The sequence below is a fragment of the Mesoplodon bidens genome (genome assembly GCF_964165515.1).
Source record: "Mesoplodon bidens genome assembly, chromosome: 7".
NCBI lineage: Eukaryota > Metazoa > Chordata > Mammalia > Artiodactyla > Ziphiidae > Mesoplodon > Mesoplodon bidens.
The window spans coordinates 41,722,383-41,738,777 of record NC_138164.1 but is presented as its reverse complement, the minus strand read 5'-3'; the positions used below and the strand labels follow the sequence as shown (position 1 = coordinate 41,738,777).

At 44.4% G+C, this 16,395-nt stretch overlaps 1 protein-coding gene and 1 pseudogene across 2 annotated transcripts in view; one reads left to right on the top strand and one right to left on the bottom strand.

The window, feature by feature from the left end:
* The window catches only part of LOC308620770 (centrosomal protein of 78 kDa-like), a 1,829,729-nt pseudogene that overhangs the window by 1,382,828 nt on the left and 430,506 nt on the right, over nt 1–16,395 (bottom strand). The window lies entirely within an intron of this gene.
* LOC308620088 (forkhead-associated domain-containing protein 1-like) overlaps nt 1–16,395 on the top strand; it is a gene marked incomplete at its 5' end in the record, with an annotated part of 95,811 nt that overhangs the window by 65,158 nt on the left and 14,258 nt on the right. Inside the window, 4 exons of the mRNA XM_081239419.1 lie at nt 2,041–2,130; nt 3,158–3,262; nt 14,621–14,722; nt 15,080–15,205. Coding sequence (XP_081095545.1) covers nt 2,041–2,130; nt 3,158–3,262; nt 14,621–14,722; nt 15,080–15,205 — 423 coding nt within the window. The remainder of the gene's footprint in view (nt 1–2,040; nt 2,131–3,157; nt 3,263–14,620; nt 14,723–15,079; nt 15,206–16,395) is intronic.

Sequence of the window (16,395 nt, the reverse complement as noted above, 5' to 3'; positions counted from 1 at the left end):
TATAAATGAGTTTGTTTAATCCCAGCAACAAACACACCTATGAGCATATACTGCCAGTACAAAGTTTAACATTAAACAGAATACGATCTCTCTGTGAGCAAGGATGACCAAACGGCTGCATCATGGTCCCAGCACCACTGGTTCTCATAATTGTCTTCAAAGCAGAATGTCTGAAGATCCAGATGCAAACACGCAGACTCTCATTTCTTCCTTGGACTTTAGTGTGTAGAATGTCTCTATGGAAGATGAACGTGGTAGTCAAGCAAAGAGCTTTTTCCATGTAACTGACTATTTGCAAATCTTGCCTTCGATGCTAACTTTAGAATCCTGACTCTAGAGGATAAGATTTCTCAGTATTTGCATGATGTGCCTGTTTCTGTGAGTCAAGGTAAAACCTCGAAGCTTTCATCTCAGGTGGCAACTCAGAGATTCCCAGAGGCTACCTGATAGCTAGGTCTGCATGGGGGTGGGGTGAGAACAGATCTTGAGGTTCCAAGGAAAAGGCAAAATAAGTAATACCTAGTACATAGTACCATACCCAGTTTGGAGCTGGTGAAAGGCACTGCACGAGCTTTGGGATCAGACAGACCAGGGTCCAATCCCAGAGCTTTCTTTCATTGTAAATTATTTGGCCTCCATTTCCCCATTTGTGAAATGGGGATGACAAAATCGTTTTCTGAGAAGTGGGAGGCTGGTTTTAGTTGTGCTCTTCTGCCTCTGCCCTGGGTCGGCTGCCTGGCCAAGCCCTCTGCATTCGTTTCTCCCAAGCAGAGTGTCTTCCCAGGCATGTGCTATAGCTGTTTTATGTGGGGTGTGTGTGTGTGTGTGTGTGTGTGTGTGTGTGTGTGTGTGTGTTGGGGACGGGAAGGGGATGCAGAGGTGGGGCTAAGTAGAAGGAATCTGCAAAGACAGCAACTGCTTGGCTCTTCTACCTCCTGAAGTGCATTTGGATGATTTATGTCCCCGTTTCCCCTTCCTTGTTGACCTCGGAATGAGGTCCCTTCTCCTCTAGACTGTGCTGGCCAACAGCAGAAGGGCTCGTCACCACCAAGGGTACTGCTCTTGTGAACATTTGAGATGCCTTTTTTTAAATGACCTACATCATGTGTGTTAATTTTAGAAAAATAAGTAGATGACATTGAGAAGAAAAAATAAAAAGAGAGGAGAGGAAATGCTACCTTGAGAAATCAGTGTTAATATTTTCATGTATGTTCTTCCAGTCTTATTTCTATATATTGCCTAGAAATCAATCAATCAATCATTTTATAGTGAATTTATACTATGCACATTTTTAAAATTTTTAAATACTTACTATTTTCCCGTGCTAATAAATCAATGCTCTTACCATTCGTCTTAAATGCTACATACTTTCTCCTGGATGTACCCAGTGTTATAAAGTGGTCTGCTGTTCTAAACAACACTTGGGATGTTTCCTCATTTTTTTTTTTTATTCCACGGTTACTGACAATTCTGTGAAGAGCATCCTTGAAACTACAGATTTACTTATTTCTCCAGTCATTGTCCTTAAGGTACATTCCTAAAGTGGGAATTGCTGGGTCAGAAGAAGGCACATCCATCCTTATGCACTTAATGCCTGTTGCCAAGCCACCCTCGGGCAAGACAGCTCCGTTTACCCCTCCACACCAGTCGGGGCAGTTGTGTCTTTGAGACTCAACCTGCACAAAAGCCCTAAGATGGACCCCAGCTCTCTGGCTCGGCCCCCTGCACCCTCACCGGTCACAGCGTGAAAACATCCCAATTCCTGCACCCTAAGTACCCAGACTCTACAAAGCTGAATTTCCCCTGAAGTGAAGTTTGCTGGCTTTTGAAGAGGAATTTAGACGCTCTATTCCTCAGAACTCATGAGAGGTGTGAACTGGGAATGACTGCAGGATCCCGTGCTCCCATCACACAAATGGTCTCGCCTCTCAGAATTCAGAGGTGTGATTGGGTTATACAGCAGGAAACACACCTGGGCGTGAACACAGGTACTTGGGACCCCCAGCCAAGCCCCCGTGGCCTTGTCCTTTTTCTCCACAGTGCTCAGTGCTGAAAGAAGAGTTACAGAAGGAAGATGCCCAGAAGGAGAAGTGGGAAGCCCAAGAGAACGAGTTAAAACTCTGCAAAACCGTGCGTTGAACCTCCTGCCCCCTAGGTGTCCACTGAAAGCCTAGATTGTGGCCTTGAGGGTTTTGGAGGGGTTCCTTGGCCCATTAGCTAGCACAAGCTCTGGGGCTTTCTGGGTGTTTGTCTGTTAATGTAGTCTCCTAATTCTTTGATTTGCTGGCCTCAAAGAGATGGGTGAAAAGACCATGGAAAACACACTCTCCCCAGATTTTCTGGGCAGTTGGCTCAAGGCCCCTCATCAGGTTTCCCCTGGGGACAGGGATGGGAGGTGGCCACCATATGCTGCTAGAAATTCACCGTGGTCCCTACCCCTGGATTTGTGATGCCCAGACTTTCATGATCCACTGTCACAAGTTTTATCACAGCCCTGAGCACTGTTATTAACACAACTCTTCTTGAAGTATTTTTGCTTAAATACATTCAATTTTACAACAATTCATAAAAACAAAATAAAAAGCAAATGTATCACTGACCTTGTATGGAAGGTGAACATAAAAATTTATAAAATGAAAAGATGACCACTAAATGTAAATGTTCACCCCCTGTATTGGCCCGAACCCTCGTGCACATCACCAGGCATACGTTTTCCATCCGTTGGGAAGGACGGTGCCTGGGACGGGGGGAGGAGACGTGTGTTCTTCTCTCTGTCAGGAGCACACTTCTCTGCCTCAAATGAGAAAAAAGAAAAATGTCATTGTTCTTTGCTTCCAAACTGTGCCCATTGTGTCTTCCAAACAGCCCTTATTTAGATTGAACTCAAAAATGTGCCCCAAGGAAAGAGACTCTAATGAGTGGATAGGTATCTTGTACTGTTTAATCCAGGATCCATGCTGATCTTCAAAAGAAACTCAAGTTTTCCCTCACCCAGCCCTTTCATTGCATCCGTTGAAAGAAAGTCTACTTTGCCTCAAAGATGTGGAATTGTCCCCCAAGGGAAGGAATGAAGCGAATCCCAGACTAGGTTTCTGCCTTAATGAACCGGATGAAATGCGTTGTGAAGTTGACTTCCCTGTTGTTGGAACTCTTTCAGCAAATCCATGACATGGAAAAAGAAATGAGGAAACTCAGGGTGGAGCTGAAAAGGAGCAGTACTGAGCAGAGCCTGATCTCCATGACGCTGCAGGAAAACAGCAAGGTATGGCAGGGACAGGTCGGCCTGGAAACCACTCTGGGGCAAGCACTCCACCTGCATCATCTCTGTTCATCCTCACAATGACCCCATGCGGTCTATACTGGTATTCACCCCACTTTACAGTTGGGAAAACTGAGGCTCACAGAGGTGAAGGAAGTTATCCAAGTTCACTTGCATAAAGTAGTTGTGGCAGAACTTGAATCCAGGTCTGCCTGACTCCAAAGCTCCTGTGTGTAACCACTACCCTAGACTGCCTTCAGATCTTTTTTTTTTTTTTTTTTTAAGTTTATTTATTTATTTTTTAAATTAGTTTCTGCTTTATAACAAAGTGAATCAGTCATACATATACATCTGTTCCCACATCCCTTCCCTCATGCATCTCCCTCCCTCCCACCCTCCCCATCCCACCCCTCCAGGCGGTCACAAAGCACCGAGCTGATCTCCCTGTGCTCTGCGGCTGCTTCCCACTATCTATCTACCTTACGTTTGGTAGTGTATATATGTCCATGCCTCTCTTTTGCTTTGTCACAGCTTACCCTTCCCCCTCCCCATATCCTCAAGTCCATTCTCAAGTAGGTCTGTGTCCCTATTCCCGTTTTGCCCCTAGGTTCTTCATGACATTTTTTTTTTTAAATTCCGTATATATGTGTTAGCATACGGTATTTGTCTTTCTCTTTCTGACTTACTTCACTCTGTATGACAGACTCTAGGTCTATCCACCTCATTACAAATAGCTCAGTTTCGTTTCTTTTTATGGCTGAGTAATATTCCATTGTATATATGTGCCACATCTTCTTTATCCATTCATCCGATGATGGACACTTAGGTTGTTTCCAGCTCCGGGCTATTGTGAATAGAGCTGCAATGAACATTTTGGTACATGTCTCTTTTTGAATTATGGTTTTCTCAGGGTATATGCCCAGTAGTGGGATTGCTGGGTCATATGGTAGTTCTATTTGTAGTTTTTTAAGGAACCTCCATACCGTTCTCCATAGTGGCTGTACCAATTCACATTCCCACCAGCAGTGCAAGAGTGTTCCCTTTTCTCCACACCCTCTCCAGCATTTATTGTTTCTAGATTTCTTGATGATGGCCATTCTGACTGGTGTGAGATGATATCTCATTGTAGTTTTGATTTGCATTTCTCTAATGATTAATGATGTTGAGCATTCTTTCATGTGTTTGTTGGCAGTCTGTATATCTTCTTTGGAGAAATGCCTATTTAAGTCTTCTGCCCATTTTTGGATTGGGTTGTCTGTTTTTTTGCTATTGATCTGCATGAGCTGTTTATAAATTTTGGAGATTAATCCTTTGTCAGTTGCTTCATTTGCAAATATTTTCTCCCATTCTGAGGGTTGTCTTTTGGTCTTGTTTATGGTTTCCTTTGCTGTGCAAAAGCTTTGAAGTTTCATTAGGTCCCATTTGTTTATCTTTGTTTTTATTTCCATTTCTCTAGGAGGTGGGTCCAAAAGGATCTTGCTGTGATTTATGTCATAGAGTGTTCTACCTATGTTTTCCTCTAAGAGTTTGATAGTTTCTGGCCTTACATTTAAGTCTTTAATCCATTTTGAGCTTATTTTTGTGTATGGTGCTAGGGAATGATCTAATCTCAAACTTTTACATGTCCCTGTCCAGTTTTCCCAGCACCACTTATTGAAGAGGCTGTCCTTTCTCCACTGTACATTCCTGGCTCCTTTATCAAAGATAAGTTGGCCATATGTGCGTGGGTTTATCTCTGGGCTTTCTATCCTGATCCACTGATCTATCTTTCTGTTTTTATGCCAGTACCAGACTGTCTTAATTACTGTAGCTTTGTAGTATAGTCTGAAGTCAGGGAGCCTGATTCCTCCAGCTCCGTTTTTCGTTCTCAAGATTGCTTTAGCTATTCGGGGCCTTTTGTTTTTCCAAACAAATTTTGAAATTTTTTGTTCTAGTTCTGTGAAAAATGCCATTGGTAGTTTGATAGGGATTGCATTGAATCTGTAGATTGCTTTGGGTAGTAGAGTCATTTTCACAATATTGATTCTTCCAATCCAGGAGCATGGTATATCTCTCCATCTATTTGTATCATCTTTAATTTCTTTCATCAGTGTCTTATAGTTTTCTGCATACAGGTCTTTTGTCTCCTTAGGTAGGTTTATTCCTAGATATTTTATTCTTTTTGTTGCGATGGTAAATGGGAGTGTTTTCTTGATTTCATTTTCAGATTTTTCATCATTAGTGTACAGGAATGCCAGAGATTTCTGTACATTAATTTTATATCCTGCTACTTTACCAAATTCATTGATTAGCTCTAGTAGTTTTTCGGTAGCATCTTTAGGATTCTCTATGTATAGTATCATGTCATCTGCAAACAGTGACAGCTTTACTTCTTCTTTTCCAATTTGGATTCCTTTTATTTCCTTTTCTTCTCTGATTGCTGTGGCTAAAACTTCCAAAACTATGTTGAATAAGAGTGGTGAGAGTGGGCAGCCTTGTCTTGTTCCTGATCTTAGTGGAAATGGTTTCAGTCTTTCACCATTGAGGACAATGTTGGCTGTGGGTTTGTCATATATGGCCTTTATTATGTTGAGGAAAGATCCCTCTATACCTACTTTCTGCAGGGTTTTTATCATAAATGGGTGTTGAATTTTGTCGAAAGCTTTCTCTGCATCTATTGAGATGATCATATGGTTTTTCTCCTTCAACTTGTTAATATGGTGTATTACATTGATTGATTTGCGTATATTGAAGAATCCTTGCATTCCTGGGATAAACCCCACTTGATCATGGTGTATGATCCTTTTAATGTGCTGTTGGATTCTGTTTGCTAGTATTTTGTTGAGGATTTTTGCATCTATGTTCATCAGTGATATTGGCCTGTAGTTTTCTTTCTTTGTGACATCCTTGCCTGGTTTTGGTATCAAGGTGATGTCGGCCTCGTAGAATGAGTTTGGGAGTGTTCCTCCCTCTGCTATATTTTGGAAGAGTTTGAGAAGGATAGGTGTTAGCTCTTCTCTAAATGTTTGATAGAATTCACCTGTGAAGCCATCTGGTCCTGGGCTTTTGTTTGATGGAAGATTTTTAATCACAGTTTCAATTTCAGTGCTTGTGATTGGTCTATTCATATTTTCTATTTCTTCCTGAGTCAGTCTTGGCAGGTTGTGCATTTCTAAGAATGTGTCCATTTCTTCCAGGTTGTCCATTTTATTGGAATAGAGTTGCTTATAGTAATCTCTCATAATCTTTTGTATTTCTGCAGTGTCAGTTGTTACTTCTCCTTTTTCATTTCTAATTCTATTGATTTGAGTCTTCTCCCTTTTTTTCTTGATGAGTCTGGCTAATGGTTTGTCAATTTTGTTTATCTTCTCAAAGAACCAGCTTTTAGTTTGGTTGATCTTTGCTATCGTTTCCTTCATTTCTTTTTCATTTATTTCTGATCTGATCTTTATGATTTCTTTCCTTCTGCTAGCTTTGGGGTATTTTTGTTCTTCTTTCTCTAATTGCTTTAGGTGCAGGGTCAGGTTGTTTACTCGAAATGCTTCCTGTTTCTTAAGGTGGGATTGTATTGCTATAAACTTCCCCCTTAGAACTGCTTTTGCTGCGTCCCATAGGTTTTGGGTCGTCGTGTCTCCATTGTCATTTGTTTCTAGGTATTTTTTAATTTCCTCTTTGATTTCTTCAGTGATCACTTCGTTATTGAGTAGTGTATTGTTTAGCCTCCATGTGTTTGTATTTTTTACACATCTTTTCCTGTAATTGATGTCTAGTCTCATAGCATTGTGGTCGGAGAAGATACTTGATACAATTTCAATTTTCTTAAAATTACCGAGGCTTGATTTGTGACCCAAGATATGATCTATCCTGGAGAATGTTCCATGAGCACTTGAGAAAAATGTGTATTCTGTTGTTTTTGGATGGAATGTCCTATAAATATCAACTAAGTCCATCTCGTTTAGTGTATCATTTAAAGCTTGTGTTTCCTTATTTATTTTCATTTTGGATGATCTGTCCATTGGTGAAAGTGGGGTGTTAAAGTCCCCTACTATGATTGTGTTACTGTCGATTTCTCCTTTTATGGCTGTTAGTATTTGCCTTATGTATTGAGGTGCTCCTATGTTGGGTGCATAAATATTTACAATTGTTATATCTTCTTCTTGGATCGATCCCTTTATTGTTATGTAGTGTCCTTCCTTGTCTCTTCTAATAGTCTTTATTTTAAAGTCTATTTTGTCTGATATAAGAATTGCTACTCCAGCTTTCTTTTGATTTCCATTTGCATGGAATATCTTTTTCCATCCCTTTACTTTCAATCTGTATGTGTCTCTAGGTCTGAAGTGTGTCTCTTGTAGACAGCATATATATGGGTCTTGTTTTTGTATCCATTCAGCCACTCTGTGTCTTTTGGTGGGAGCATTTAGTCCATTTACATTTAAGGTAATTATTGATATGTATGTTCCTATTCCCATTTCCTTAATTGCTTTGGGTTCGTTATTGTAGGTATATTCCTTCTGTTGTGTTTCTTGCCTAGAGAAGTTCCTTTAGCATTTGTTGTAAAGCTGGTTTGGTGGTGCTGAACTCTCTCAGCTTTTGCTTGTCTGTAAAGGTTTTAATTTCTCCATCAAATCTGAATGAGATCCTTGCTGGGTAGAGTAATCTAGGTTGCAGGTTTCTCTCCTTCATCACTTTAATTATGTCCTGCCACTCCCTTCTGGCTTGTAGGGTTTCTGCTGAGAGATCAGCTGTTAACCTGATGGGGATTCCCTTGTGTGTTATTTGTTGTTTTTGCCTTGCTGCTTTTAATATGATTTCTTTGTGTTTAATTTTTGACAGTTTGATTAATATGTGTCTTGGTGTATTTCTCCTTGGATTTATTCTGTATGGGACTCTCTGTGCCTCCTGGACTTGATTAACTATTTCCTTTCCCATATTGGGGAAGTTTTCAACTATAATCTCTTCAAATATTTTCTCAGTCCCTTTCTTTTTCTCTTCTTCTTCTGGAACCCCTATAATTCGAATGTTGGTGCGTTTAATGTTGTCCCAGAGGTCTCTGAGACTGTCCTCTGTTCTTTTCATTCTTTTTTCTTTATTTTGCTCTGCATCAGTTATTTCCACTATTTTATCTTCCACCTCACTTATCCGTTCTTCTGCCTCAGTTATTCTGCTATTGATCCCATCTAGAGTATTTTTCATTTCATTTATTGTGTTTTTAATCGATGCTTGATTCATCTTTAGTTCTTCTAGGTCCTTGTTAACTGTTTCTTGCATGTTGTCTATTCTATTTCCAAGATTATGGATCATGGAAATAGAATCTTGGATCAGCTTTACTATCATTATTCTGAATTCTTTTTCAGGTAGACTGCCTATTACCTCTTCATTTGTTAGGTCTGGTAGGTGTTTATCTTGCTCCTTCACCTGCTGTGTGTTTTTCTGCCTTCTCATTTTGCTTATGTTACTGTGTTTGGGGTCTCCTTTTTGCCGGCTGCAGATTCGTAGTTCCCGTTGTTTTTGGTGTCTGACCCCAGTGGCTAAGGTTGTTTCAGTAGGTTGTGTAGGCTTCCTGGTGGGGGGGACTAATTCCTGTGCTCTGGTGGTTGAGGCTCGATCTTGTCTTTCTGGTGGACAGGTCCACGTCTGGTGGCGTGTTTTGGGGTGCCTATGGCCTTATTATGTTTTTAGGTAGCCTCTCTGCTAATGGGTGGGGTTGTGTTCCTGCCTTGCTAGTTGCTTGGCATAGGGTGACCCGTACTGTAGCTTGCTGGTCGTTGACTGAAGCTGGGTGCTGGTGTTGGGATGGAGCTCTCTGGGAGATTTTCGCTGCTTGATATTATGTGGAGCTGGGAGGTCTCTTGTGGACCCGTGTCCTGAAGTTGGCTCTCCCACTTCAGAGGCACAGCACTGGCTCCTGGCTGCAGCACCAAGAGCCTTTCATCCACCCGGCTCAGAGTAACAGGGAGAAAAAGTAGAAAGAAAGAATTAGTAGAAGAAAGAAAGAGAGAGGGAAAGAAAGGAAGAAGGGAAGGAAGGAAGGAAGGAAGAAAGAAAGGAGGGAGGGAGGGAGGAAGGATGGAAAGAAAGAAGGAAGGAAAGGAGGGAGGGAGGGAGGAAGGAAAGGAAGAAAGACAGGAGGGAGGGAGGAAGGAAAGAAAAAGAAAGTGGAAAGAAGAAGGGTGGGAGGGAGGAAAGAAAAAGAAAGAAGGAAAGGAGGAGCGGAGGGAGGGAGGGAGGAAGGGAGAGTAGGAAAAAAAGAAAGAGCAGGTAAAGTAAAATAGAATAAAGTATGAAATATAGTAGCGTTATTAAAATTAGAAAGTAATTATTGAAAAAAAAAAAAACCGGACCGATAGAACCCTGGGACATATGGTGGAAGCAAAGCTATACAGAGAGAATCTTACACAGAAGATTACACATACACATTCACAAAAAGAGAGCAGGGGGAAAAATCAAAAATCTTGCTCTCCAAGTCCACCTCCTCAATTTGGGATAATTCGTTGAAAAAAGAGGAAAAGGGCGAGAAGTCTGAAATCTTGCTCTCTAAGTCCACCTCCTTAATTTGGAATAATTCGTTGTAAAAAGAGGAAAAGGGGGGAAAGTCTTAAATCTTGTCCTCAAAGTCCACTTCCTCAATTTGGGATGATTCGCTGTCCATTCATGCACTCCACAGACGCAGGGCACATCAAATGGACCGTGGAGCTTTAATCCGCTGCCTCCGAGGCTGCACAGAGAGATTTCCCTGCCTCTGCTCTCACAGCTCCCGGGTCTCAGCCTTGGACCTGGCCCCGCCTCTGCGCGTAGGTCGCCGGAGGGCGTCCGTTCTTCGCTCAGACAGGACGGGTTTAAAGGAGCCGCTGATTCGGGGGCTCTGGCTCACTCAGGCAGAGGGGAGGGAGGGGCGCGCAGTGTGGGGCGGGCCTGCGGCGGCAGAGGCCGGCGTGACGTTGCAACAGCCCGTGGCGCTCCGTGCGCTTTCCCGGGAAAGCCGTCCCCGGGTCTCGGGGACCCCGGCAGTGGCGGGGTGCACAGGCCCCCCGGAAGGCGGGGCGGACAGTGACCCGCGCTCGCACACAGGCCCCGCGGCGGCGGCGGCAGCGGCGGCGGCGGCGGGCCGCGGCGGCGGCGGCGGCGGGCCGCGGCGGGCGGCGGCGGCGGCGGCGGCGGCGGCGGCGGCGGCGGCGGCCCACGCCCGTCTCCGAGGTCCGTGCCTTACCCGCGGCTCGTGCCTGTCTCCGGCGCTTCCCCAAGCAGCCCTCTTAATGCCCTCTCCTCGCGCACCAGAAAACAAAAGGGAAACAAGTCTCTTGCCTCTTCAGCAGCTCCAGACCCTTTCCCCGGACTCCCTCCGGGCTAGCCGTGGTGCACTAACCCCTTCAGGCTCTCTTCCTGCCGCCAACCCCAGTCCTCTCCCTGCGCTCCGACTGAAAGCCGATACCCGAGCCTCAGCTCCCAGCCCCGCCCGCCACGGCGGCCGAGCAGACAAGCCTCTCGGGCTGGTGTGTGCCTGAGGGCACCGGTCCTCTGTGCCAGAATCTCTCCGCTTTGCCCTCCGCACCCCTGTTGCTGTGCTCTCCTCCGCTACTCCGAAGCTTTCCCCCTCCGCCACCTGCAGTCTCCGCCCGCGAAGGGGCTTGTAGTGTGTAGAAACCTTCCCCCCTTCACGGCTCCCTCCCACTGGTGCAGGTCCCGTCCCTATCCTATTGTCTCTGTTTATTCTTTTTTTCTTTTGCCCTACCCAGGTATGTGGGGAGCTTCTTGCCTTTTGGGGGGTCTGAGGTCTTCTGTCAGCGTTCAGTAGGTGTTCTGTAGGAGTTGTTCCACGTGTAGATGAATTTCTGATGTATCTGTGGGGAGGAAGGTGATCTCCGCGTCTTACTCTTCCGCCATCTTCCTCCGGGGCCCTGCCTTCAGATCTTAATCGTGAAATTATCTAAGAAAGAATTGATCCATTAAATCAAGTTTGCCAATGATGTTGTTCCAACTTAAATTCTCATATTGATTTTTTTTTGTCTTTTTGTTCCATCATTGAGAATGTTTTTAAAAATCTCAACATGTTTGTCATTTGTGTGTTTCTTCTTTTAATATGAACGATTTTTGCTTTATATATTTTGAGGCTGTGTTACTAGGTGCATATGAATTTAGAATCCTAATACTTCCTGTAGAGCAAAACTTTAGATCATCATGAAATGTCCCTTTTCATCTCTAGTAGTGTTTCTCCCTTAACGTCTCCTTTGTCATTTAGCTTCATCACTGGCTTTCTGTTGGTTAGAGTTTTCATACCATATCTTTTTCATATGTTCTCTGTCAATTTTTGTCTTAAGGTTTAGACATATGCCATTAAATAGCGTATCATTTTTACAAAATCCAGTTTGACAATCTTTGACTTTTAGTCCATTTATATTATGTAATTACTCATGTACTGGGGTTTAAATCTACCTTCTTGCTCAATACCAGTTGTACCATCTGTGTTATGTTCCTTTCTCTCCTTTCTTGCCTCCTTCTGAGTGGATGGTTTTCTCTTATTCCACTTTCCCCCTCTATTAGCTTGGAAATATTTCACTTTTTTACTATTCTTTTAGTAATAGTAAGACAATAGCATTCATCCTTGATTCACCAAAATCACACATTAATTAAGTTTTTCACTCTTCTACTATTCTCTTTGTAGTCATCCTGAAGACTACAATATGCATTCTTTTTTTTTTTTTTTTTTTTTTGCTGTACGCGGGCCTCTCACTGTTGTGGCCTTTCCTGTTGTGGAGCACAGGCTCCGGACGCACAGGCTCAGCGGCCATGGCTCACGGGCCAAGCTGCTCCGCGGAATGTGGGATCCTCCCGGACCGGAACACGAACCCATGTCCCCTGCATCGGCAGGTGGACTCTCAACCACTGCGCCACCAGGGAAGCCCTGCATTCTTAACTTACCAAGAGGCAATAGTAGTTGATAATTATGCCCTTCTCCTTGACAGTGCAATGAGTTTCAAACACCTTAACTTCACTTACCCCCTCCAGATTTATAAGCCATTGCTGTCATTTTCTAAACTCCTCTTGATAGTTAATACCCCACAAGACATTATTAGTGTTTTGCTATAGTCAGTATCATATCCACACATTACCCTTACTGTTGCTTGTCTTTTCTGCATCTCTGATCACCCACCTGGGTTCATTTTTCTTGTGTCTGAAGAATACCCTTTAATGTTTTCCCTCATTGTGGCTCTGCTGATGACAAATTCTCACATGTGCCTGTGTGTCTGCCTGGAGATGTATATTTAACCTTCACTCTTAAAACACATTTGACTGCGTATTGAATTCTACAATGGCAATTCTTTTCTTTCAGCACATTAGATATGTCACTATTGTCTTGTGGCTCCTATTATTTCTATTTAGAAGTCATCTGTAAGCCTTACTGTTGTACCTTTGCATAATCTATCTTTTTCTCCGGTTGCTTTTAAGATTGTCTTTTCCCTTGATTTCCAGCAGTTTTATTATGGTTTATCTAGGTGTGGATTCAGTTTTATTTACCTCATTCAGAGTTCGTAGCTGCTTCTTGAATCCATGGCTTGGTGTTTTGACTTAGTTCAGGAGCTTGGGCTCTGTACCACACAGGCAGTGGGGAGCTACTATGGCTTCTGAACAAGTGACTGATGCAATGACATTCGTGGACAGTAATCAGGGTGACAATGATAGTTACAATTTCTCACTTACTAGGTGTTCCCTTGAACATTTCATCTCTTCATCTTCACAACAGCACTGTGATCTAGAAATCATCCTCTCCATTTTACAGATGAGAAAGTCAAGGCTACTAGTTACTAGTAAAGTAACTAGCCCAATGGCACAGTCGGTTTTGTCTGACTCCAGGTTCGTCTGACTTCAGTTACCCTGGCGTAGCAAACAGCCACATGCTACTGTTTACACTGAAATTAATGAAAATTAATTAAAATTATTTATTCAGTTCCTCCGTCACACCAGCCCCATTTCGAGTGCTTGATCCCCAGATGTGGCTGGTGGCTGCCGTATTAGACAACACAGCCTCGCTCAGAGTACCTGTACCATTGCAGAAAGTTCTGTTGGACAGAGTTGCCTTACAGCTGGGTAACTCTCACAGTACCGTTAAGATTGCACTGGAAGAAACTAAACTTGAGGCAAGGAGGCCAGTTGTCACAGTCCAGCTTGCATGTGAGAGGGACTGGAGGACAGGCGTGAGACGACCGAGTGTGAGAGAGGGAGCAGGGCGGCCGCTGAAGGTGACTCTGAGGCTTGGGGCTGGGAACGGGGGCTGTTCATGCAGAACACAGACAGGGGCAGAGTCCAAGGCTGGACTTGGCTTTTGCAGCACATGAAACAGGCTGCTGACATAGAAGTCCGAGCATGTTTAGACCTGGGAGAAAACTAAGGCCCAGAGAGCTTAGATGACTTTTCCAAGGTAACGGAGCTGGGTAGACGCTCTTCCACTGGACCACACTACTCAGAAGAAAGCTCTTAAGGGCTTTTCTGGGTCTTTTATTACATCCCTGTGATCCCCCTCTTCAGATCCCTAAAAAAACAGCCTGTGAATTTGTTTCAGCACAAAAACTTTCCATTTATTTACGAGAGTTTGCCTCATTTCCTGTTAGTGCCAGGGCCCAGGGCTCAGCAGGTGCATCCAAGAATTGAGCAGCTGCGAGGCCTACACTGGCCAGTCAAGGGTAGCGTGGAGCACTCCCAAGCCTACCGTGCGTTGACTGTTACCCAAGCAAGGGGGGAAAAGTAGGCAAGCTTCTCCACTTTAAATGCCTTCGTTTGCAGGCTGCAATTCTTAATAGACATTGCTTTAGCAAGCCTCCATAGAGGATACCACCAGTGAGTGTGCTCAAAGTGGTAATGACAAACAGTTATGATAATAAACCCAATCATACTATTTCCAAGTACCCATCACGAGTTATTAGAACGAGACTGTACGGCGGACATTCCCGTCCACCTTTCATAGGTTACAACAGTACTTAACACACTCACAGAGCCCTTAAGCCCTATGCCAAACATTGAATCCCCACAATAACTCTATGCAGTGATACTAGTATCATCATCCCCATTTGACAGATGAGGGCACTGAGTCACGGAGCAGTGAAATAACTTTCCGAGTGTCGTACGGCTTGTTAGGGACCGAGCTGGGATGGGAGTGTGCGGTAGAACATAGTTGAGCCCCGGGTGCAGAGCTCATCCCTTTCCCGTAGGGGGCAACTCCCTGTGAGTTTGCCTCCACCCTGTGCATGCCTGTGACCCCGGCTGCTGGTCTGCAGCTGTCACTACCCCTCAGGGACTCCCCCACTGCCAATAGCACCCCCCAAGAAGAGTTTCCCCAGAGGGCATGATGATCACATTAGCAGCAAGCCCTCGGTTTCATCATCCTTTCAGGTTGAAGAGAAGCTTCGGGAGGATTCCAGAAGGAAATTGCTTCAACTGCAAGAAATGAGGAACAGAGCAAACCTCATTAAAGCCAATTTGAAAAGGGCAGTAGGTCAGGTAGGCGTGCTGCAGAGCCCCTTCACGGGCCTGTGCTCTCCACGGAATCCCACACCCAAGTGGCCGGCAGGGATGAATGAGGAGGAAGAGGCCTGCCTTAGTTCACCCGCTTATTTTCTATACCAAGAAGTGTCTAGAAAGAACTAGAGCTGAGATTCTATCTAGATCTAGAGTCTGAGCTCTTAACCACGATGCTCTACTACTTAGCTATTAGTTACTATGCTAAGCATCGTTTTTCTGTGTTTTGAAGAAAGTTTCGTGAACCTTTGTCCCGCCCCCAAAGGTAGTGGAAATGACTCCTGCGTTAGTCCTGTCCCCCATCAGCTGCAGTTCCCGTTCCCCTCATTTCAGATGAAGATCAACAGTTCTCGGGAAACTGAGCAGTATCTGGCAGAGAAGGAGAAGCTGACCGAGGAAAGGCTACAGCAAGAGGAGAAGCTGAAAGCCAGAGTCAAGCGGCTAATGGCAGAGAAATCGGTAAGGTGGTCCCCGTCCTTCTCTTTACTACTGGAAACTGATGAAATGGGCTTTCCTATGAGAAACAGAGGGCATGTACTTAGATGGAGGAATCTCAGCAACTCCTTGTTGGGAGCTAAATTAATTAAAGAGGGTGAATGATGTAGGAGGAATTAACATGAAGCTTGAATCCTAAAACTCAGAGATCAACTTGAAGATCAACTTGAAGAGGCAAGCTTATTGAAATGTCTAAAAATGGTACTTTGTTTATATACCGCAGCTGATTTTATTGATACAAATCGCAGTCGTTACTGCGGGTCCTGGTTTGTGTCTAAGTGAGTGCAAGACCAACCAATAGTATTTCAGTCTTTTGTTTTCTCTTCATGCATATCAGGGGAAACACATGGCCAAAACGGCTACTTACTTTTCCAGAAACCAGCCAATTACAGGATAGTTAACAGTGGCACCTCTCAACTCAAAGGTGTCCACGGATCATATGCGGATGTTGTTGAAATGCAGATTCTGACTCAGCAGGTCTTGGGTGGGGGGAGCCTGGGATTCTGCATTTCTGAACAGCTCCCAGCTGGTACCGATAGCACAGCTCTGCAGACTACATTTTCAGCCACAAAGTCTTAGAAGAAGGTTTTCCCCAAGTTGGCCGATAAGAACCACCTGGGGCTTCCCTGGTGGCGCAGTGGTTGAGAGTCCGCCTGCCGATGCAGGGGACACCGGTTCATGCCTCGGTCCGGGAGGATCCCACATGCCGCGGAGCGGCTGGGCCTGTGAGCCATGGCCACTGAGCCTGCGTGTCCGGAGCCTGTGCTCCGCAACGGGAGAGGCCCCAAGAGTGAGAGGCCCGAGTAACGCAAAAAAAACAAACAAACAAAAAAAGGCGGCTCCAGGGACTTCCCTGGCGGTCCAGTTGTTAAGACTCTGTGCTTCCGCTGCAGGGGGCGCGGTTTCGATCCCCGGTCAGGGAACTAAGATCCCACATGCCGCATGGTGCCGGCAAAAAAAAAAAAGCCCCTCCAGGAGCAAATTGATGCGATTGTTCAGAGGTGAGACCAGAATGAGAACAAGTGGAAACCCCAGCTTAGAAGAGCATTAGAAGAACAAGAGAAAGAAAACGTGGGGAGGGAACACACGGGGGATCTCTTATTTACAGTGATGCTAAGTCGGTAGGAAAAGTTGGAAATCTTCCTAGATGTGAC